This window comes from Petaurus breviceps, unplaced genomic scaffold (genome assembly GCF_028583685.1).
Source record: "Petaurus breviceps papuanus isolate PSGF00001 unplaced genomic scaffold, PetGlider_PUasm1.0 138, whole genome shotgun sequence".
In the NCBI taxonomy this organism is placed as follows: Eukaryota; Metazoa; Chordata; class Mammalia; order Diprotodontia; family Petauridae; genus Petaurus; species Petaurus breviceps.
In genome coordinates, this window is record NW_027185694.1 from 27,758,211 (window position 1) to 27,782,511 (window position 24,301).

The following is a 24,301-nucleotide window of genomic DNA, read 5'->3' on the forward strand; positions in this document are numbered from 1 at the left end:
GATCCAAAAGATGACAGACTAAAGATTCAGAATGAGACACAAATTTTGGAATATGGCCAGTTTGGGAAATTTACTTTGTTTGACTGTGAATATTTATTAAATGGATTCTGTTTTTCTTCTTTTCTCATTTTGGTTGGAAGGAGAATGTGATCCTCAGTGCATATCTGACCAAATTACTACCCTACTCAAACAACTATATCACCTCTATAATAAAATACACAATGTCTCTTCTTAGTTTTAAAAGTCATAACCAGTTCCCAACCTATCTTCCAGCTTCATCATTCATTATTACTCCTCCTTTACTCTTCAAACCAGTCCAACTGGCTCTCTTTCTTATGCGTCACACAGCAGTCCATCTCCTGTCTCCAAGCCTTTGTAATGACCATCCCTTTGTGAAGGGAGTAAATGGAGATAGCTTTTTCTAGGAGTATGGTTTTAAAAAGCAGAAAATATTGTGCATAGGATAAAATTTCAAAGGGAACAAATTAAGCTTTTTTGCACTTAATTCCTATTCCCTGCTAACCTCTGCCCCACAGACTACCACTCTTTGAGAGTGACTTCAAATACTCTATGGCTTCATCTTCACGGAATCTTTTTTGATCCTCACCCTGCCAGACTCACAGCCCTCCCACTCAAACCTTGTTTTTAACTACTTTGTACATTTGTGTTTATTCACTTTGTATCAATGTTGTACATATTTATATATGTACTTATCTCTCCCCCACGGGAATGTAAAACTCCTTAGGAGTAGGGACTGTCACATTCTTTGTAATTATATATCTCCAGCACCTAGCATAGTGCCTGACACTAACAAGTCCTTAATAAATGCTTGATTGATTGATATATACAAAATAATAAGAGTTTGGGGCAGCTACAACTCAGCCCTGGAGTCAGGAGGACCTGAGTTCTAATCTGATCTAAGACATTTGACACACTAGCTGTGTGACCTTGGGCAAGTCACTTAACCCCAAATGCCTTGCCTTCCCCCCTCCAAAAAAAAAAAATAATAATAATAGAGTTTGAGTGAGAGGAGAAAAAATGAAGTCAGTGAATGTAGATAGTGTTTTGTAGATATGGGATTAAAAACAGGAGAAGATAAATAAATAGGATGCTACTGAGAGGATCAAATGAGACTTAATACTTAATTCTGTAAGCAACTTTATAGAAGGTAAGAAACCCTTTTGATATCAAAGAAACAGTGACTGAAAAATATCTTTTTGCTTATTAAATAAGACAATTTTCTCTGGCAAAATTCTTTAGTTCTGTAAACATCTTGTATATGTAGACTTTTAAGATATTTCAATTTATTAGATTTCTTACTAACTGCAATTAAGGCACTCTTACAAGGAAACAAAAAGTCAAAAAGTGTTTCCATTGCTTCAATAACTATGTTTGTGAATCTGAATGATAGAATGGATAGTGATTTTTTGTGTTATTTTACTTATTTTAAAATTAGTGGATAAAAAATTTAAGACAACTAAAACTTCTGAAAATTTCAAATCAATATTGACAACCCAGTCATTTCCATATTTTTTTTTAAGTTGTACAGTGGTTTGGAAACCAGCTTATTAATTTCGCCTGCCAACATAATGGCATTAGGAAACACAATGGATATTGTGATGTTGTGACTTCCACAAAAAGAGATTGATTAACTTCAAGTTTCAAATGCACTTAAGCAGCAACCCATCTAGGTCACACGCCTATGCAGACTAAAGGTACAGTACCAAGAAAACTTTAATCTCATTTATTTGTAGTAAATGACTATATGCTTCATTCATCTGAAAATGGAACTAATTTCACCATATTTTGGGTATTTGCATGTGTGGTTTTTTAAAATTCTGATTTAGACTTTATTTTTATTGGAAAAAGTAGGTGTATTTCTGCAGTAATTGACTGGAAAATACCAGGGTTTCTCACATCCCAATTGGATGTCTCTCAGAGTTTGGAAAAATTTTGCCTTAGGTGAGCATGTATCTGTATTTTAAGCTTTATCTGATGAAAATACTCCTAAGATCACTGAATAAAGTTCTCTCCATAGTAATTATTCGAGAGACATGAATGCTGCATGGGAGACACCTTTTAGGAAAGCCCTTAAAGCAACAGTTTATCATACTAGGTCCTTAAATGTAAAAAAAAAAAAAAATTCCTATCAAGAGAAACCCTAGGCAATACCGTGTTTCTGCTCCAAAGAATTTCACATCATAATGGAACACTATTGTGCTATAAGAAATGATGAGCAAGCCAACTTCAGAAAAACCTGGAAAGACTCATATGAACTGATGCTGAGTGAAATGAGCAGTACGAGAACAATGTAAATAGTAACAAACACATTGTTCAATGACTGAATTTGATAGACTTTAGCTCTTCTCAGCAATGCAAGGATCTAAGACAACTCCAAAAGAGTCACAATAGAAAATGCTATCCACATCCAGAGAAAGAACTTCAGAGTCTGAATACAAATGGAAGCATACTATTTGCTCTCCTTTGGTTTTGAGGTTTTGTTTTGTTTCTTCCTTCTCACAGTTCCTCCCATTAGTTCTAAATTTTGTTTACATCATGACTAATGTGAAAATATGTTTAATATGAATGCATAAGTAGAGCCTATATCAGACCAGATCTTGGGGAGGGGAGAGGGAGAGAAAATTTGAAACTCAAAATCTTATGGAAATGAATGCTGAAAACTAAAAATAGATAAATTTATTTTTAAAAAATCCACATCAGCCTACGAAGTACACTGGCTATCTCCATTTCCTTATTAATGATTTCCTTGTCAACCCACTACATTTTAGCTTTTTCCACTGTCTTTGCTTTCAAACAGCTTCACAATGAGCTTTTAGACCAAGTCCAAAAGCCCTTCACAGATTAATATAATGTCGTCAAAGGGACTTTAGATCACCTAGTCCAGGTGTCAGCAAACTACAATCTATCCTTAGTTTGAAATATAAAAAACAGGATCTGATCCTCCAGCAAAATGAACTTTAGACCATCCCTCTGTCATTTTAAAAATGAGCAAACTGAGCCACAGAGAGATCTCCACTGGTCATAAATGTATCTCCCCTGAACTGCTTTCTCATCCTCTTATTAAAAAATACCTAACTAACTCTTATTAAAAAATACCTAACCTACTGAGCTACTTATGTTTTGTCATATATTCACACAAGTTTATATATTAAATTCATTTATAGAATCTCTAGTCTACTGATCATTTCTTCTTGTTTTCTTTCTTTTTAAACACAAAAACTACTTTTGACAGACTTAAAAAGAAGAATCAGAGGAAAAAATTCATTACAAAGTAAGTTAACTAATTAAGTTCCTTAATTTCCCTCTGATGCTCATGAACTATCCCAGAAAACTCTCACCTGCATATATCAAAGTTGTTCCAGTTACATTTAGTACCATACCTGACCCCTACAAAACAGCCTATAAATGAAAAGGTCAGAATGGCACATTAGAAAAATAACAAAATGACCAAAAAGTAAGTTGATAAATTTTAGCATTCTTCTCAGCATAAATACCTCAAAAGCTCAAAGAAAAAAAGTCCTTATCTAAACCAGAGAGCCAGCATACTGGGGAGGTGTTTATTTCTGAAGAAGTCAAAGATGATCTTCACTGGGGAAGATGGGATGCTCACTCCATCCACTCTTAATTTGGTTTGATTTTTAAGAACAACTACCTTATTCAGTCCAATTTTACCTCTTTTTATCCCCCTTGATTAAACAGGATTGCAGTTATACATAGTTCTTAAGCTGAAATAAAATTTGTTTTGATAATAGCTAGCATTTAAAAGGGGCTTTAGGGGTGGCTAGGTGTCACAGTGAATACAGCACCGGCCCTGGAGTCAGGAGGACCTGAATTCAAATCCCGCCTCAGACACTTAATACAAAAAACTAGCCGTGTGACCTTAGGCAAGTCATGTAGCCCCAAATGCCCTGCCTTCCCCCTCCAAAAATAAAAAAAAAGAAAGAAATATGAACCCATATTCCTATCATCTTCCCTGTCTATGGAATCATGTAAGTCTCATCCATCAGAATCCCTTGCTGGAAATGAGCCTATTTCTCTCTATATATTTAAATAAAACAAAAGTTTTTTTTAAAAGGGGGGGAGCTTTAAGATTTTCTAAAGTGCTTTATACATATTAACTCATTTGATCCTCACAACACTTGAGGGTAGGGGCTGTCTTTTGCTTTTATATTCCAAAGGCTTAGCACAAGTGCCTGGCACATAGTAGGTGCTTAATAAATGTTTACTCACTACTGACTGATCCACACCACTGAAATCAGACAGCAACTGAAGTATTAAAACATCAAAGTATATTTCAAGCAAATCTTTCAAAAACAACAATAAACAGACTCAAGATGTTATCTTAACTTTCGGTATTTAGAATGGACTCTGGGTAGACATTTTATCTTATATATCAACAAACTCTTATAAACACTCTCCTTCTAATCTACACAAAATATTCAAGCCAGATAGCTTTTTGCAAACAATATCAATCAACAACCATTTATTAAAACACCTACTATGTCCCAGGCACTAAAGGGTATAAAGGGAAAAAAAAGAACAATAATAATAGCCTCTTTGTAAATATAGACTGATTTGTTCTAAGATACTGTAACTACATTTACTCTTACTGAGGAACACAGAGAATAAGAAGAAATGATTTTAAATGTCTGCCTACACACAAACTAGAAATTGAACTAGTATCAGAGGATAAAACTTGACATTAAAGTATGCAAAAGTTTCAAAGTAGCACTTCATAAATAATACATTGTAAAGCCCCAAACCAAACACTGAACCCAATCCTTCCTAGTACACATGCAAAGTTTACATTATACCTATCTTTAGACTTCAATGAAACTCATATTAGACTCAACACATTAAGTTTTCCTCTACTCATGCTGATGGGACCCATTTTTAGAATGCCCTTTGCTTATTCCAAAAAAACCAAACTCCTCAAGTATGTTTCTGAAGCAACTCAAATCAACAAAGCATAAGAACTTAAGTCAACTGCTAGATGGTGCAGTGAATAGAGCACCAGCTCTGGAGTCAGGACGAACCTCAGTTCAGATTCAGCCTCAGACATTTAACATAACACTAGTCGTGTGACCTTGGGCAAGTCACTTAACACCAATTACCCTGCCTTCCCCCTCTAAAAAAAAAATTAAGAACTTAAGTCAATGGAAATAAAAATTTTCCAAACAGACCCAGCCTTTCTGGGGCTGTAACAGCTCTTTTTGTGGTGGCAAAGAATTGGAAATCAAGGGGATGCCCATCAACTGGGGAATGGCTAAACAAGTTGTGGTATATGAATGTAATGGAATACTATTGTGCAATAAGAAATGAGGAGCAGATGGACTTCATAATAACCTGGAAAGATTTATATAAACTGATGCTAAGTGAGGACAGTAGAAACAGGAGAACTTTGTACATAATTACAGACACATCATATCTGTGAGGACTGACTTTGATAGACTGGGCTCCTCTCAGCAATACAAGGTTATATAAGACAACTCCAAAAGACTCATGATGGAAAGGGATATCCACATCCAGAGAAAAAGAGAGTCTGAATGCAAATTGAATCAAACGACTTGCTCCCTCTCTTCTGTGTTTTGTTTTGTTTCATTCCTTCTTTCTTGTTGTTCACTCCACTGGTTACAACTCTTCTTTACAACCTGTCTAATGTTTAATGAAAAGATATTTGTAGAACCTAAATCGGATTGCATGCAGCCGGGAGGGAGGGGGGAGGAGAGGGATGGGAAGGGAAGAAAATTTGGAACTCCAGGGATTGTGGAATTGAATGCTATAAACTAAAAGTAAATAAACAAACTTTTTTTAAAATTGCTAAACAGAGAAAATTAGCAAATGAAGATGGTAAAGAAGAGTCATAATGACAGATTTCATTTTCTCTACCAGTAATCCTCAATTATTTCACCTGAATTAGCATGAAGAGTATCCAATAAAACTCTATTACAAAATTCCCTATTCTACAAACTGCTTATACTATAAAGTCATGTTTCAAACCTGGGATGCTATAAAGTACATTTCTCTTATAAACAGCATGATATAGCAAAAAGAATACCAAAGACCTAGATTTTAACATCACCTCTTTATCTTATAACTTAAGTAGCCTATGGAAATTTACTTCTTCAAAAGTTCTACCTACCTTACAAGAATAATAAGATAACATGTGAAAGCATAATGTAAATTATAACAGAGCCTATAAATGTAAAGTATTATTAAGTATGTAAATTAAACATAGAAAATCTACAACAAATTTTGTTATCCTTATCTCTATGGCACATAATCTTAGTATCCTCCACTGAGCCATGAAAAGTATTTTGAACAAGATACATTCCAATTAATATTTTTTGAGTGTTTAATGTAACACCAGAATTATAAAGGGGGAAGGTTTGTCAAGCATTCTAACAGTTAATTAGAATTAGAACCATTGTCATGGGGTTTTTTTCCCCCTGTTCCATAATATTAGGAATAAAGTTTATTTCAAATCAAAGTTCAAATAATTATCTATATTAACATACTATAAACTGATATAATTCTTTCTCAGTGGGAAGGGGAGATAAAACTCTAAGCCCTAGAAATAAAAAAAAATTTTTTTTAATTTAATATTAAGGAATGAGAAAAATAGACAAGAAAAAAAGGATTCAACATAAAGTTTTTTATTTTAATTTCCCCCAATGTAATATGGCTCAACATTATTCTAATTACTTTTTTAAAGTCAATATTTTCTAATTTGCTTAATTTTGCAAACAAAAGAAACAAAACACACGCAATTTTTTTTTAATTCATTCGAAACTGAAAAGGTATCAGTACTCTACCAAGAAGAAAGTCTCTTAAAAATATCAACTAAACATGCTAATTACAAAAGAGGTAACAGTCAATAACTCCTCAGGCAGCTAGCTGGCTAACAGTGGTAGTCCAAAGCAGTCACAAATGCATGTGATCAATAAGAACCAATCACTGCCCTGGCTGAGAATCGGGGTGTGTGCCTTTTCAGAACAAAGGACATTTTAAATGGGTGAGAAACAGCCAATAAAGTGTTAAGAGATTTCATTTCTAGAGTAAGGTTTACTATATTAGAAAGGAAACAAATTCTTAAAAGGAAACTTCCTATTTAAGAGCCAGCATCAATGAGCATACTGTGAAAACCCAGCATGGCTAAAAGAGGTGTGAGCATTCCAGATGCAGCAGAGCAGTAGTAAACAGCAAAAGTCAAGCTATTTCCTCATTCCTGTGCACCAGCACAAATACACTGTGTGTGTATGTATATATATATATATATACACACACACACATACATACAAAACAGCTCAACTACAGGATTATTCTGCTTCTATAACTTGCTGGGATCCAAAACTCAAAATTAAATAAGTAGATGACTAACCATTATATACATCCAAAAGGTGTTTTCAAATGATAAACTAACTCAAATAAAATCAAGGCACTCTGCCCTAATTTTGGAAAAAGACAATTAATGATTAAGAAGTTTAACTAGGTGCTCATATTTGCCCTTCTGACCAAAAACGTATTAGATTTATTTTAGTGACCTATGCTGGCAACTTCAGCACCATCCTCAATCCTTCATTCACATTTATTCCCCATATACAATCTGTTGCTAAATCTTGTTTCTACCTTCACAACCTACGTCTCTTAGATAGGTCCTTTTTTTTTTTTTTTTTAAGCAATTGGGGTTAAGTAACTTGCTCAAGGTTACACGGCCAGTTATTATTTCTGGGTGTGGTGCTGAGTATCTGAGCCCAGATTTGATCCAGGTCATCCCGACACGGTGCTCTTACTCGATGAGCCACCTGGCCACCCCCTAAGCAATTGGGGATAAGCAACTTGCTCAAGGTTACACGGCCTGGTGTTTCTGGGTGGGTGCTAAGTGTCTGAGCCCGGGATTCAATCTCCAGGTGTTCTCAACACTGGAGCCAGTGCTCTTACTCGCTGTGCTACCTGGCCGCCCCTTAGATAGGTCCTTTTAAATCTACTCACACAGGCACTGCCCGGATGCAGGTTCTTCTCACCTCAGAATTTACTCTTTCATCTTACTGCTGGTTGGTCTCCCTGGCTTGATTCTCTTCCCACTCCAGTCCATGCTCTACTCAGTAACTGCCAAGGCATTCTTCCTATCTGGCATGTCATCCTCTATACAAACTCCAATGACTCCCTATTACTACTCCTACGATCAAATATAAAATCCTGTCTGGCTTTTAAACCCTTCAAAACCTTTCTATCTTTCCAGTCTTTGTGCAGTCTTCTTTACTCCCCTCCACTTAACATACAATCCATTAACACTGGTCTTGCTTTTCCTTAATCCTGCTTTTGACCCCATGTCAAAAATTGTCCACATGACTAGACTGCTCTCCCTCTTCACCCATTTCAAAATCAAAAGCAGTTCAAAAGTGCAAGAGACCTTTCTGAATACCCACCTCTCAAGATTCAGACACCACCCCCACCCCCACCCCCACACCTTATTAAAGTAAAACTGGCAAACACTACAAAATCAGGGCTTGATTTACAATACTGTTGACTGCCTAAACTTAAGAAAATGATAGATAAAAAGTTAATAATACAGATTACACTTGTAAATGTGTCATGTTTGGATTTTTCTTTCCAAAGTCAATTGTTAAACACTTACCAGAACAATGCTGTTACTTTTCATTTATATAGTATATATCCTGTACTTACATAGTTGCCTGCAAGTGGTTGCCTCCACTAGAATTGTCCTTGTATCCCTCAATGCTAACATAGAGCCTGCTACAAAATAAGCACTTAATAAATTCTAATAGTTTTAATTTTACACCAACAATCTTAATAATCGAATCCTAAACTCTGGTGTTTTACCATCTAGAACATACAATTAACTAGCACTTTAACATTCACAGAATAATAGTCATTGATCCTAAAGGGCCTTCTTAATTTAAGATTTATGTTCAATCTAGTCAGTTTTAATTGTGTCCTATTACTTAAATTGTGTCTCATTACTTAAATATTGGTGATTCATATTTGGAAATTCAATTATGCAAAATATTTAACTAGTAAAAATAATCACCCCAATACCCATTGTGGAAACAATGATAATCATGTAAGACACGAACTTTATAAAAAGTAAACAAGTGAACTTCCAAATCTGAGACTATCTTTTTTTGGGAGGACAACTGGAGTTAAGTTACTTGCCCAAGGTCACATGGCTAGTTTTTGTGTTAAGTGTCTGAGGTCAAATTTGAATTCAGGTCCTCCTGACTCCAGGGCCGGTGCTCTATTCACTGAGCCACCTAGCCACCCACAACCTAAGACTGTCTTATGAATGGCATTTCAATCTTGGAAAAGGCACAATTAGGGTTAAAAAAGATTTATTTTCTTTTGAAACAAAAGAAAAAGCCAAAAGATTCTTCTCCCTTTAAAATCTTATAGTCTTTAAAAGGAATAGAAATTTACATGGAACACCTAAGCATTTTAAAAATCACATAACACCACTAACTTATTCTTCCAAATGAATAAGTCCTAGCAACTAACCTAGAACTTCCTTACCATTTAGGATTATATCATTGTCAGGGGGCTGCTAGGTGGCACAATAATAGAACAATGGCCCTGGAGTCAGGAGGACCTGAGTTCAAATCAGCCTCAGACACTTAACACAAAAACTAGCTGTGTGACCCTGGGCAAGTCACTTAACCCCAACTACCCTCCAAAAAGCAAAGAAAAAAAAAAGGATTATATCATTGTCTGCAAATCCTGAAACCTTGGTACAACTTTTTTTTCTACTCTAGTATATTCCTTCAAGCCTCTACATTTAAATTTGGTCTGTCATTAAAGTTAAGAAGAATAAAATCAATGGACAGAACCTTACCAGGGGACTTAAGAAGAAATTCTTTTTCAAATCTAAAATATCCCCAGGCTAGACATCTAATAAAATGATCCTGGGAACTTGTAAATTTGTAAAGAAAACTTGTACCTCCAAATTTCCCAATCTCAGAAAAAAGATCACAGAATTCTGAAAGAGATCTATCATATTTGATGATTATAGACTTGGTCAATCTTTGGTCTCAAGGAGTTTCCAACATAATGGCAGAGATGAAAAAGACAAATGATGAACAGAGATACTCAAATAAATACTTTAACTGGAAGTATGGTCATTGATAACTAGAGAAACTGGCAATCCGGCAGAGGGCTAAAAGATCAAGGAAAGATTGCTGAAAGGAGAATTTTGAGATGTAATGAAAGCAAAAACAAACAACAAAAAACTGGGTAGACTCTCTCATAAATACCACCCCCCCCACAACACACACATATACCACTAACAACAACAACTTGAAAGCAATAAAACATGCTAGAGGGGAAGAGCACTGAGGCCTACTAGCTGCTCAACCATGCATCTTAACATCTCAGTGACACCAAGGCAACTCTATAGATCAGGGTCTCTAACCTTTTTTGTGTCAAGAACATCTTTAGTAGTCTAAGGAAGGCCATGGACTCTTTTTCAGAATAATATTTTTAAATGAACAGAGTTCATAGAATTAAAAAAAACCAATTATTTCAAAATACAATCATAAAATATATATTTTTTGAAGTTCATGGACCTCAGGTTAAGAATCTCTGTTCTGAACTGTAAACTATAAGCTACAGGTGGGTTACTGATCTGCAACAAAAGGAATTTTCACATAGGAACAGTTTCCTATATGATGAAATCACAGATCCAGAACTCCCCCTCCCCAAGAAAATAATACAATTAATTCAAGTTGTCCTCTGATGCATCATCATAGAAAGGCGCTAAGCTTGAGTATATCCTACCAGAGAGCAATGTCTGGCAGATCCTACCAAAATAGAAAGTCACCAAACACAGATGGGCCCCATAATGAACTGTATGTGTCTGAGAACCATTCTTGCTAAGTTTAGAGAGGCTTATCACCAGATTGACTATGGCATAATGAATTATTTAGCCATAGTAATTCTAAAAGACCATTTACTCAGCTATAGAGGGGTTACTATTTATAGTGATTGGGGAAATGCTCAGTAACAAAGGTACAAATCCCCAAAGTATTTATTTATATTAATATTTCTTATAATGGATAAAATACTTAATGCAAAATATTATTTACAAGAACAATAGGATCTATTATAGTACTTCACAGATTACAAAATGCATTACAGACAGAATCTTATTTAATCCTTACCAATAACCCTGGGAGAGAAAGTACAATTATTTTTAAGATGCAAAAATCCAGGCTCAGAGATGTTAACTCACAAAAGTAGTATGATGGAGCCAAGAGTTTGCAAGTCCTCCAATTCCAAGTTTTGTTTTCTTTCTACTATACCACACTATCATATGCAGAGAAAACTATGTCCCATTTATGTTCATCTAAGATCACTTACCAAGTACATTTAGACATAGTAAAGTAAGGGAGGAGGGAGGAAACACAGTATTTATCTTGGTAAGGGGAAGGGGGAGGAAGAGAAAATTTGAAACTCAAGGAATTGTGGTAATGAATCTTGTAAACTAAAAGTAAACAAATTAATAAAGAACAAAAAAAAGAAGAAAAGAAAAAAAAGAAAAAGGCAGAGAAAATGGAGGGGGGCCTACTAATATAAGAAGTTGAAAAGGAAGAAAATGGGGGATTTTTACTTAAGAGAGGGATAAAAGAAGGGAGAGGAGGGAAAGAATTAGATAATTAAAGGAAAGAATGGGAAAGGAATCGATAAATTAAGTAAAACTCCAAAACTAAGGAAAGGGTTGACAAACAGAAGGGGGGAGGGGCACTGAAGTTGAGGGGAAGAAAGCCTATGAGAAGTAGGGACGCTTTAAAGTAGAATAAGCAAAAATAACTGTAGTGACAAAGCACTATCTTAAAAGAGGAGGAATTTTAAAAAACAAAACCTCATTCAGAAAAAATCATTATCAGAGACATACATTTTAAAAATTCTAATCCAGTTCTCATAACTTAAATATGAATGGATTAAACAATAAAATGAGCAACAGATGGCATAAGAACAAGCGCTGCTGCTTATAAGAAACATACCTAAAAAACAAAGACATACAGAAGAACCAGGTTGGGACAAGAAGTAAAGAGGTGAAAAAGAGCAGGCTGGACTGCCTTTGGGAAACTGAAAAATAATCCCAAAATTCTCCTTGAAACAAAGACTCCTCTTTTTTACACCAATATTCGTTTGGTCATATTTTATGACTACAAATCATAGAAAACTAAAGTCTCTGAAGAACTGAAGTTGAAGGTAGACTAAAAAGCATTCCAGAGAGGTATGGTGGGCATGAGCTGGCTGCTGAATGAATGAATGCAAAACATTAGAGATAAGGAACTATGCACGAGGAATATTTTAAAGAATGCTATCAGAGAAACATGAGTGGAAAAGAGGATGAGTCACTTATTGAGTAAAAGAGATAAAGTGAAAGACAGTCTAACTGTTCCATCAGTATTCCAAAACATCAACAACAAAAAAAAGCCCCCAGCACACTTGTGTAGTCTCACTCTGGCAAATTTACAGGAGGACATGGATAAAGAAATGCACAATATGGAAATACATGGATGGCTTCTGATCTGCACTGTTAGAGGGAATACTGACACAGAAGAAGTCACAGATCTACTTGATTACTGGGAAGCGAAATTGGAGTCAAATTATGAAGGGCTTTAAATGTCAAGTTAAGGAGTTTGTATTTTATCTCACAGGCAAAGGAGCTATAGAAGATTTTTGAGGAGTGGTAGAATCTATACATTATACAGATTATTCCCAACTACTTTTATCAGTATATTCAAGTTCACTGAAGAGATAAACACTAATATGTGTGTGCATGCATGTGTATGTATGTATATGTACATATGTATATGGGGCAGTTAGGTGGTTCAGTGCATAGACTGCCAGGCCTGGAGTCAGGAAGACTTATCTTAAATCTGGCCTCAAATACTTACTAGCTGTGTGACCCTGGGCAAATCACTTAACCCTGTTTGCCTCAGTTTCCTCATCTATAAAATGAAATGGAGAAGAAAATGGCAAACCACTCCACTATCTTTGCCAAGAAAACCCCAAATGGGGTCATGAAGAGTTGGACATGACTGATACATATGTATCTATGTACTGAGAGACAGGTTTCTACACTTCCCTTTTACTCGATAAAGGTTGTAACCATGAAAGAAAGGACAATGACTGATGCGTGTATACATATACATACAAACACAAAAGATCATCATGTGTCCTGAGTAGATTTGTTTAAACAAATGGACCACCTCCCAGATTCACAGACAGAAAAAGATTAGGAAATAGTTTTAGAGAGAGCTTTACTTGATCCTCCTACATTTCTAACCACCTTTCTTCAATATATCCACCATCTTCAGGTTTGATCCACAGTTTCTGATCACTTTCCCTTTAAGTCACTTTAATACAGTGCACAAATGGAATAGACATGAGCACATTTACTACCATAGGGAAACATTCATGTAAATAGGTCAGTGTCTCTGTTCTATTTCATTACATGCATAAGTTTGCCTGTGGAATTAACCTGTATCCATCCCTATTATCTAACACAACCAAGCTTCAAAAAAGTCACAACCAAGTTTCATAAAAGCATAGCCCAGTAGAAAACACACTGGATGAACAAGAGTCGGTAAAGCTGAATTTTAATCCCTGCTCTGCCACTATAGGAGCTACATAATGGGAAACAAGGAAGGAAGTCTGTAAAGAACTTGGAAAACCTTAAAGCAAGTTACGAATGTAAACTTTTAAAAATTATTTATCAATTTGTAACTGAGTTTCTATAAATAAGTTGGACTAAGTAAGCTGCTTCCAGCTCTGAAGTTGTATGATTCTACTCTCATTCAACTTCTAAAACTTATATTCTGCACATTCACAATTACTCTAGATATCACTAAAGCAGAACCTTTCAAATTAAATTATATTCTGAGATGTTAAACATATTAATAGATATATATTAAAATAATAAATATATAATTAAAAAGCTATCCTTATCTGTTAATTTTTAAAAATCATTTTGAGAAACAGTATAGCTTAATAAGGGTTGGGTCTCTACAATTTAGAAATCTTGTCCAAGAAGATACTTAGGATTCAGAATTATAATTTTACCTTTTGCCACTAACTAGAGGGTAGCCTTGAAAAAAGATGAAACTCTCCAGTGTTTTTAGGATGGAGGTGGGGGGAGGGATGGAGGGAATTTCCTTTCTTGGTGGAACAAGCACTAATTACTAAGTACTTTGAAATCCCTGGGTGAAAGATGGCAAAGAAATGTCAAACACCATTATAAGCTATCAAAACAAGTAACTTCATACTCTAATTAAAAATTACAAACATTTAAATTCTTTAGTAAGAACCAGAATGTCAACTTGGATTCTTACTAAGTGTAGATTTATACACAATGCATCAAAAATGGAAGAAAAGAAAATGAGAGTAAACCCACCAATTACTGAGTTCCTTAAATTATGCAGTATTTAAAATATAGTTTTGTCATCAAAATATTTTTATGAAACAAATTCATAAGCAAGTGATATTTTCCAAAGGACCAAAGTCATTTGACAATATTTATCACAGAAAAGAATGCTTAATGTTAAACAAAGGTATTTTTTTTACAACCAGTACCAATTTGCCCTTGAATGTTAACTGTAACATTTTTTTATCTTTGTAAAATATTAAAAAATTACTGTAAACTCATTTTATTAGATCAAATCAGCCTAGTTTAATGGAAAGAATGATGATCAGAACCTTATGTCACTCCACGGGAGCCGCAGTTTCCTCACCTGTAAAATGGAAGAAATAATACTTTCACTACCTCTAAGCTACCACTACCAAAGCTGCTATGGGAAAAATACTTTTTAAACTTAAAAAAGCATTATAGGAATGTGAACTATGACATTTTTGGTCTCAGCTGATAACAGTTGAAGCAAAAGCATCAAATGACTGGACTAAGGACACAAAGGAAGACCAAAGCAAAGACCAAAACATAGGTTTCAATTAAACTGACCCTTACCCTGTACTCAAAGACTTTTGGGCAAAACACCAAAGTAATAACCAATGGAATAACATTTTTTAAACCAGCTTTCAAAGTAAAGTCACCTTTTTTTTTTCAAACGGCTACTTTTCAAGTTTACCAAAATGTTACTGTCTCCATCAAAGCTGAAGTACCACGTTCCTGCTACAAACTCTTAGCTAAAAACAATCCAATTTTCCAGAAACCACTGAAAATATTTCAAATATGTATATCTTTAGAATTTACTGTAAGTATCAGATTGTCACTAAGCAAAATTGTATTCTTTAACTAGAACTCTTAATAAAGGTAAACATATAAACTCACTTTCATGTAGGTTCTGAAGTAATAAGATCTCATCCAATGTAAACTCCATCCTTAATAAATCATTAATAAAGCAATTTGAAACTTTTCTATACAGAATTATTTTCCCCCAGTGTTATTCTTTAAAATCTAGCCTCTCAATTTTTTGAGTAGGAATGGAAAATTCTGTCTCTTCCAATATCCTCAAAGATTCAATTTGAAAAGGAAATTTTAAACTGTGAATTTCCATATATTACATCTACTCACAATTACTAATTTCTATTTTTTGTGTGTACCACTGATATACATTTAGAAATACACCTGTTTATTTTAGTACTAGAAAATGTGTCAAAATAAAATCTAAAACCCAATTACTTAAAACTGCAAAAATGTTATATACATGTATGAGCGCTTTACTTATTAACTTCAAAACAGTCCAAGCAGTATCAAAATATGTCATATCTTACATGAAGAAATTCTTAAACATCATTATTCCTGAGCTGTAGTTGAGAGACTATTTTTGAGTTTAGATAATTTCCTCACATCATCAAAACTGGTAGTTCAAAAGCCAACTGAGCACTACATTAACACCATTCAGAACCCCTGTTCCTTCCTCCTAAATACCTTCTTTTCTGACATTTGTGGAAACCTGGTTTTCTCCAGAAGACTGCATCCCTAGTCATCCTCTCCAGTTCTGGCTGCACTTTCTCTCTGATGCCCAGCATAAGTTAGCAAACTCCATGGTCCTCAATGCCACTTCTAGATCACCCCTCAACAACTTCTCCTTTGAGAATGAAATGATCATACCTGAAGAACAGGAAATGATCTTAGAAGCTATCTAGTCCAACTCCTTTCATTTTATAGGTAACAAACTGAAACTCAGTGAAGTTTAGCAACTTGTCTAAGTCATGCAAGTAGTGAGTGGAAGGATTTGAAATGAGTTCTTTTCACTCCAAAGCCAATATGCTTTCCACTGTATCACAATACCTTTCCATTTGTCTATATTACCCCATCTAGATCCTTACTACTAGGATCTATCAACCCTGAGGTCACTCCTTCTTTCTCAAAGAATTCAGTACTTGGCTCTTCTTCTCCATACAAACCCATGCTTTCAAATAACAGTCAGTTCATCAACCTCAATTCCTATGACCTACATTTTAAGTGACCTGAGCTATCATAGCTTAAAATCTCACCATTACCCATAAGAGTGCCACTTTCATAAAGGCTAAAATTCACTTCTCTAATAATTATCTAGTCTGCCATCTATTCACTCTTCCCAAACCTATTATTCTTCACTAGTCTCCAGTTTCTCCATCTTCCCCTATTCTCCCAGTCCAGTGCTTAATCTGATCTCACTTCCACCCTTTAATCTTGACCCTATTTATGATTAACCAATTCAACATCATTCTCCATCTTCTACTGTCTTGCCTCTTGGTCTTCATTTCCTCAATCCCAAACCATTCTCTCCCATCCTCCTTCATATCACTATGCAGACTGGGTCCATTATAAATTTAATTTATCTAATCTCAACTGGGCTCTCAATGTTGCATAGCAATTCTTTCATTCTTCCCAGATTGGTTCTCTTTCACTCCCTTCAGCAGGTATTCTATGGTACCAGCAGTCAACTTACCCCCTCATCTGTCAAATGTCCATTACCAACAACACTATTTTTATCGAAGTCATCTATCATGATCTCCCTCATCTCCTTACTCCACATCTCAAAATCCTTCAATATTTTCATTTAAACTGTCCTCCTTTACAATGATTTCTAAGAAGTGGCCCTTCTTGTCAAGATCAGACCTTCACTTGTGCCCTCCTTCTATTCCCTCCAAACAGAAAGAATTATTATTATTCATTATTCCCTCTCATCCATCTTCAACCTCTCTCTAATTACTAGGTCCATCCCCAAAGCCTAAAATCAGACTCAGACCTCAATGGCTCATTCATCTCTCACCTCCTTAGCATTAGTGTTCCCCCTGGCTCTTGTCCTGGGACTTCTTTTCCCTCCAATTTCATCCTTGGTGACCTCATTTGCTTCCTTAGGTTCAAAAAGCTCTACATGGATGACTATCAAATCAATTATTTGAAAGCAGTGACTGAACCCCCAAATAAGGAAACTCCCTCTACCAATTCGTGGCAGTACCTTCTTTTCTAAGAATAGTGTCTGACAGTTTCCTAATGCACTAAGGTTAAATAACCAGGGTCACACACCCAATATGAATCAATGGCAAGACAAACTCAAGTCTTAGAAATCACTTCCCTCCACTTAGAATTTAGGAATAATTCCCCTTCTTACTACTCCTCATAAAAAGACACCCCAATTCCTAATTCCATGCCTTTTTGCTGGCTGTCCCCCATGCCTGGGATGTTCTCCTTTCTTACCTCTGCTTCTAGCCACTTCCTACATAAAGCTTTATGTAAGCCACTAATTGTCATTGCTCTCTTTCTTCAAATTATCTTCTACTATATTTATCTATATACATGTTTTATGCCTTCAGTAAAAAGTAAACTCTTTATAGGCAGGGATTATTTTCTCTCTCAAATTTGTCTTCAAACACTGAATAGCTATAACTCTAGGCAAGTCACTAGGATCAAATGAGATAATATTTGTCAAGTACTTAAGATAGTGTCTGATACATAGTAGAAGCTATATAAATGCTCATTCTCTTGTCCCTGGTTGGGAAACCCAAGGACAAAAATCACAGTGACCTGTATTTCCAAGCCAAGGTCAGCAAAGAGAGACAGAGAGAGAAGTCTGTAGATACTGCTGACACAGAGGATGAGGTCAGGCCAGGGATGCCAAGGTGTGGAGGAATTAGGATCTAAGCTACACACCAGGGCAAGAAGAGGTTCCAAACATACACAGAGAATCCTGACCTTATGCAGGATGCAAAAGAACAGATCTCAACTGGGCAGCTCTGTCATTCACTATCCAGTTCTGGGTCACAGATCCAGGTTAGACTGAAGCGGGAATCTGTATGTAGGATGAGCTTTCAAGGTTGAAGAGATGTCACCAACCCTAGACTGTGCACTGAGCAAGGAACAAGTTAAGAAGCAAACAGCTGTATGTCTCAGACCCCAGGAAAAGAGTGAGGCCTCAGTTCCACCCTCTAGCCTATACTAAAGTCCCCAATGTAACAGCCAGGGAAAGAATCCTAGGCCAAAGAAGAAGCTACAGTTCTGCCACTCTAAACCAGCAGAGTTTTCCAGCTGGCCGACTGACACTTAGTCCAGTAGACATCTGCTGAAACTTCCAATCGAGGGCAAGTCAGTATGAGTATTATGCAGACCCACACTCAGGTCAGCAACTTACAGAGCTCAAACAAGGAAGGCAATGATCAGACTTTGCCCAGAATCAGATCACTTTGAGAACACTAAAACTTTCTCCAGTCTGAGCTGACCCTAAGAATCTGGACTAACATAACACTCAATAAAACCCAAAGAAACCAGTGATAGGACCCAAGAGGACAAAAGCCCAGCCCAGATATTACCCCTCAAAAGCACCCATAGCCCAGCCATAACCTCAGGGAAAAAAAAAAAAAAGAATCCCACCATTTAGAGCTATTATGAAGAGGACATTCAGGACACAAACCCAAAAAAAGAGAACTGACTTCAAAACATCTATAAGCAAAACCTCAGAGTAAAACACAGCTTAGGAAAAAATTTAACTATAATTCCTGAAAGAGATAAAGCAAGACTTTAAAAATAAAAAAAGCTAAAACATTTTTTTGAAAACCAAATGAGAGCTCTAGAGGAAAAAATTAAGAAAAGAAATTAGTGTTACAGAACAAAAATTTGGAAATACAATTAACAACTTGGAAGTAGAGAAATAAAACCTTACACAAGGGCGAAAAGAACTAGCTAAGAATTAGAATTTACACCAAAATAGAAGCTAACGTCTCAATAAGACAAGAGATGTTTTCATGAGTCTCCATGAGACAAGAAATATTCAAAGTCAAAAGACTGAAAAAAATTAGAAGAAAATATAAGGTAACTCTTTGCAAAAAGAGAGGCAGAAAATGTATCAAGGAAAAAAACGTCAAGAATCACTGGACTACCTAAAAGCTCTGACCAAAAAAAGAAATTCACCACAATATTTCAAGAAATATTAAAGTAAAACTATTCAGATAAATTAGAACCAGAGGACACAATAGAAAGTGAAAGCATCTACTGCTCACCTCCTAAAAGAAAACACAAAATAAAAACTTCCAGAAAAATTATAGCTAAAATCCAGAGGTTCCAAGTCAAAGAAAAATATTACAAAGCTCAAGAAAGAAAGCATGTAAGTACTAAAGAGCCTCAGTCAGGATCACATAAAAACTCCATAGTCACCACTATAAAAGAGTAGAGAACTTGAAATATGATATTCCAGAAGAGAAAAGATATATAGGCTTACAACCAAGAATAACTTATCCAGCAAAATTGAGCATAATTCTAAAGAGAAAAAAAAAAACACAAACCTTCAATGAAAGACAGGACTTTTAAGCATTTCTAAAAGATCAGAGCTATAAAGAAATTTTGAAATGCAAACAGGAATCAAGAGAAACAAGAAGATAAATATGAGCAAACAGTAATAGGGGACTAAATAAGAATAAACTGTTTGTATCCTAATATAGAAAGATGATATTCATGTCCTCTCAAAACTCTATCATCATCAGAGGTCATAGAGAGCATCTGATTAGAGAGCCTGAGAATGATTCTGTTATATTCTGATGATCTTAAAAGCATGGGAAGGATAGGGAAGAGAAATACATTGGTGGAAGAGATGAAAAATAGGGGAAATAACCTCACATAATTGAAGTGTGCAAGCAGAAGTTTATACAAACAAGGAGAAAGGTGTGAAGGGAAGCAGGAGACACTTGTACCTCAATCTCATCTGAATTGGTCAAAGAAATAACACTGAGTAAAGAAAAAGATTTTGTTCACGAGGAAATAGGAAAGAGGAGAAGGGAAAGGGAAAATAAGAGAAAAGATTTAAAGGGAGGGTTTAGTCATAAGCAAAATAAGCTCTTACTTAGGAGGGTGGATTTCAAAGAGGGGCTTAAAAGAAAGGGGGAAAAAAAGGCCAAGAACCTGTTATTATACTATAGGTAAGGAAAAGAGAAGACTGGAAGAGAAACAAGCATATTACACAAAAAGTAGAGCACTGGTGCTGAGCTTATTCCTTGTCTCTCATCACTCTCTCCTTCTTCCTAAAAAGGAAACAGGAACCAAAGAAAAGGAAAAGTATAACAGAACAGAATGAAGTGAAATTAAAAATCATAACTGTGAATGGGATGAACTCACCCATAAAAGATAAAAAGATAGGAAATGAATTAAAAAGCAGAATCCAACAATATGTTGTTTACAAGAAACATACTTGAAACAGAAAAATGCACAGAGAGTTAAAATAAGTGGCTGAAGCAAAATAGATTATGCTTCAGCTACCATTAAAAAAAGGAGGAGGGGCAGCTGGGTGGCACAGTGAATAGAGCACTGGCCCTGGACTCAGAAGGACCTGAGTTTAAATCAGGCCTCAAACACTTAACACTTACTAGCCGTGTGACCTTGGGCAAGTCACTTAACCCCAATTTTCCTGCCTTCCCCCCTGCAAAAAAAGTTTAAAAATAAAAAAAGTGGGGATTGTAACCATGAGCTCAGACAAAACAACAGTTTTTTTTAAAGACCTAATTTTAAAAAATAAAAAGGAAACTACATTTTGTTGAAAAGTACCATGGGCAATGAATATCAGTACTAAACATAAGCACCAAACTGAACACCATTTAAATACTTAAGGGAAAAGTTAAATGAGTCACAGGGAGAAAAATACAGGAAAACTGTAAGAGTGGAAAATTTCATTACCCCTCTCAGATCTAGATAAATTTAAACAAAAAAGTAAACAAAAAAAAAAAACCCTTAAGGACCAGAATAGAATTTTAGAAAAGTTAGATATGAGACCTCCAGATATTACTGAATGGATATAGGAAGGATTTCTAAGCTGTGCATGCCACTTTTACAAAAGCTAACTACATATTAGGTGATAAAAATCTCAAGAACAAATCCAGAAAAACTGAAATATCAAATTCATCTTTCACAGACTAAAATGATATTATTATAGGACCACAGCAGAAATTTTTTTTTAAATAATAATATATAGGGTTTATCCTTATCAACACTACCAACCACAGCTCAAGATTTTTTTTTAGTAATCAGTCCCTGAAAACAACCTTCCCTGCAGAAAGCAAGGGAGTATACACACCTCACCTTTACAGGTAGCACATTTTGGAAAGCAAATGAAGAGTACTTATTAAGTGTCAAAACAATAAAAAAGAACTGTGACTTGGTTCAATACAAAGTTGTTTGTTTTTTTTTTCATAAAATCATTCCTTTTCAATTCATTCTCTGAAAGCCAGTGACACTACTGGTCACTTCCACTCGAGTTATTTTTTTGCAGTAAACTTTTTGTGGGTGAGCAGTTTTCAGTTTTGTTTTCTATTTTTAAATTAATATCAATTTGTACTTTATTACTCACAAAAGAATTATTTTATAATCTTTTGAGAAGACAGTTTTAATTTCATTACTACAGATGGGAAAGGCAACCCAGTTCTTTTAAAGTGCTAAAAGTTTTAAAGTCCACCATCAACATATGCCAACCTACTATCAACTGTATAAGCAATCTGATTAATAACAGTGACAAAGGAGGGAAATATTGGTGTACTTTTAAAACCTTAAAAATGCATAATCTTTCATACACTAGATAAATACTTTCTGGTATGTCATTAATTTTAGTTAAAATCTTTAAAGCTTCTTTCTTCAACTACCAATGTGATGACTAAGAATTGTCTTTGTCCAGGTAAGATGCAAACTATTATTAAAATCACTTTGATAATCAACATAACTACTAAAAGTACAAAAAGAAAGTTATGCACTTACTCATCACCATCCGGACAAATTCCTGTAGTCTCATCATATTTTGTACAATATACATCAGGACTATAATTAAAAGTTCCATCACGCCTTCGGATGGGTCTACGGCGACGCTGATTTAGGAAATGCCAATGAAAACAGGTAAATGGTCTGTGTTGTGTACACTTGTGCTGCAAAAACAGGGGGCACTGTTCTGTCCTAAATTCCTTTAGATACCTAAAAAGATAAATGGTATTACAAGTCGTTTCAGGGGGAGGGAAGTACTATACATTAGAAGCAGTGTTTGCTTGATAACTTATAGTTCTCATAGTCGGCCTAAACTGTGTGTATAACAATGTAACTTTAATGGGGCCAAGCAACTTAATGTTAATAGCTTAATGGGTTTTTTTAATGACCACCGTCAAACTCAGAAAGCAAATCCGTATGTAAAATAGACCTATGAGCCATCTATCTTCAATTACACTGCAAAGGATGGAGGGGGAAAGGGAATCCCCCAGGCATAGGTCTGCATTAAATGAAGCAAGAGGAAAAAAAAAAGCACACCCCCGCCTCCCATCAATCCACACCCGATTCTTTCAGAATATACAGAATTCAACTACCAAGCCAGCTCCTAAACTGTCCCGAAGGCAGATTTTGCTAAATTTTGCATAACACCAACGTTGTTTCAGCACTTTTTAAATGAAGAAGGAAAGAGGGGGTGTGTGAAGGTAAAGGTTGGCACTTTAGGCCTGGCATCTGGGGATGGGGACAGGGAAATAACAGGGTGGCAGCCACGAGAGGGAGAGGGGGCAGGCGGGAAAGAAGGGAAGACCCTGGAGCCCCGGGACGCGGGAAAGAGACGGACTGGACGGCACGGGCCCAGGTGGGCTAGGGAAAGCCCGGGAGGCCGCGTAAGGGCCACTAGGCAGGAAGTTCAGGGCATCCGGCGGGGAGCGGGGCGGCCCGGCCCGGAGCCCAGGCGTCCAGCGAGCGGAGAGGCCTGGGGGAGGGGCGGGCTGGGAGGCGGCTCCGCGGGCGGGGGGAGGGGAGGGGAGGGCGGGGAGGACGGAGGCGGCAGCGGGTGCTCGGAGGCCGCGGGAGCGCTCCAGCCGCCCCGCCCCGCTCCGCGCCGCGCCACCGCCTCCGGCTCAGAGCTGTGCAGCCCCGGAGCCTGCGAGGCCGAGACGCGAGGAGGACCGGGAGCTGGGGGGAGAAGGATGGGGGAACGCGGGCGCGCGGGCCGAAGCGCTCGGCGGCGGGGGCGGGGGCGCGCGAGGCCGCTTCCCGCCTGCCGTGGCGGAGGCGGCTGCGGCAACGACGGCGACAGCCCCGGGCGGTAGGGGGCGGCACGGGACACTGACCTGTAATGAGTCGGTTTCTCCGTCTGGGGGGGGGGATCCGCTCAGCGCCACCGCCGCTGCCGCCGCTTTCGAAACCGACGGCATTTTCAGTCAAAACAATGCAGCGCGCATGCGCCGGTCGGACCCGCCCCCGCCCCCTCCGGATCTCCCCCCCACCTCCCCTACCCCACAAGCTTCGCCAAGCCCACCGGGCCCCCCACCCCCTCCCGCCCACCCACGCTCCCGCCTGCCCGCGCGGAGACTGGACCCCGCCCCCGTCCAGGAAGGCTCGCCGGCCCCCTCCCGCGCCGGAGGCCACGCCCCCGCCTGGAACGGCCACACCCAGTGGTCACACCCACTACCTTGAAGCCCCCCACGTCGCCCGGCCCAACTGCCCACAGAGACCACGCCCCCTCCGTGAATGACACCGCCCAAAGTCCCGGGGCCTGGAGTCTATGATGGAAGGCCACGCCCCCTTCTCTCTGCCCCCGCAGGCCACACCCCCCGGGCGGCCCAAACCTGGACCCTCGCCTGGGGGCCGGAGCCCCCTCCTGAGTGAGCATCTCTGCTTGTGTCGGGCTGCCCCTCTGCCCTGTTGCCAGGCCGCCGCGCGGCTCGGGGACTCCCAGCTCCCGGGTGGCAAATCCCCCACCAAAAAGCATGAGAACAGTAGCGAGCGAAGCAGACACCAATCAGTAAGAAAGAAGCCAAAGGCCCGGGTAAGCCGTCACACACACACACACACACACACACACACACACACACACAC

At 37.5% G+C, this 24,301-nt stretch overlaps 1 protein-coding gene across 1 annotated transcript in view; it reads right to left on the reverse strand.

Moving 5' to 3' along the window:
- UNKL (unk like zinc finger) overlaps positions 1–23,637 on the reverse strand; it is a 122,893-nt gene extending 99,256 nt beyond the window's left edge. The window contains 3 exon segments of the mRNA XM_069108776.1: positions 22,220–22,429; positions 23,554–23,585; positions 23,587–23,637. Coding sequence (XP_068964877.1) covers positions 22,220–22,429; positions 23,554–23,585; positions 23,587–23,637 — 293 coding nt within the window.
- Positions 23,638–24,301: the final 664 nt, after the last annotated feature.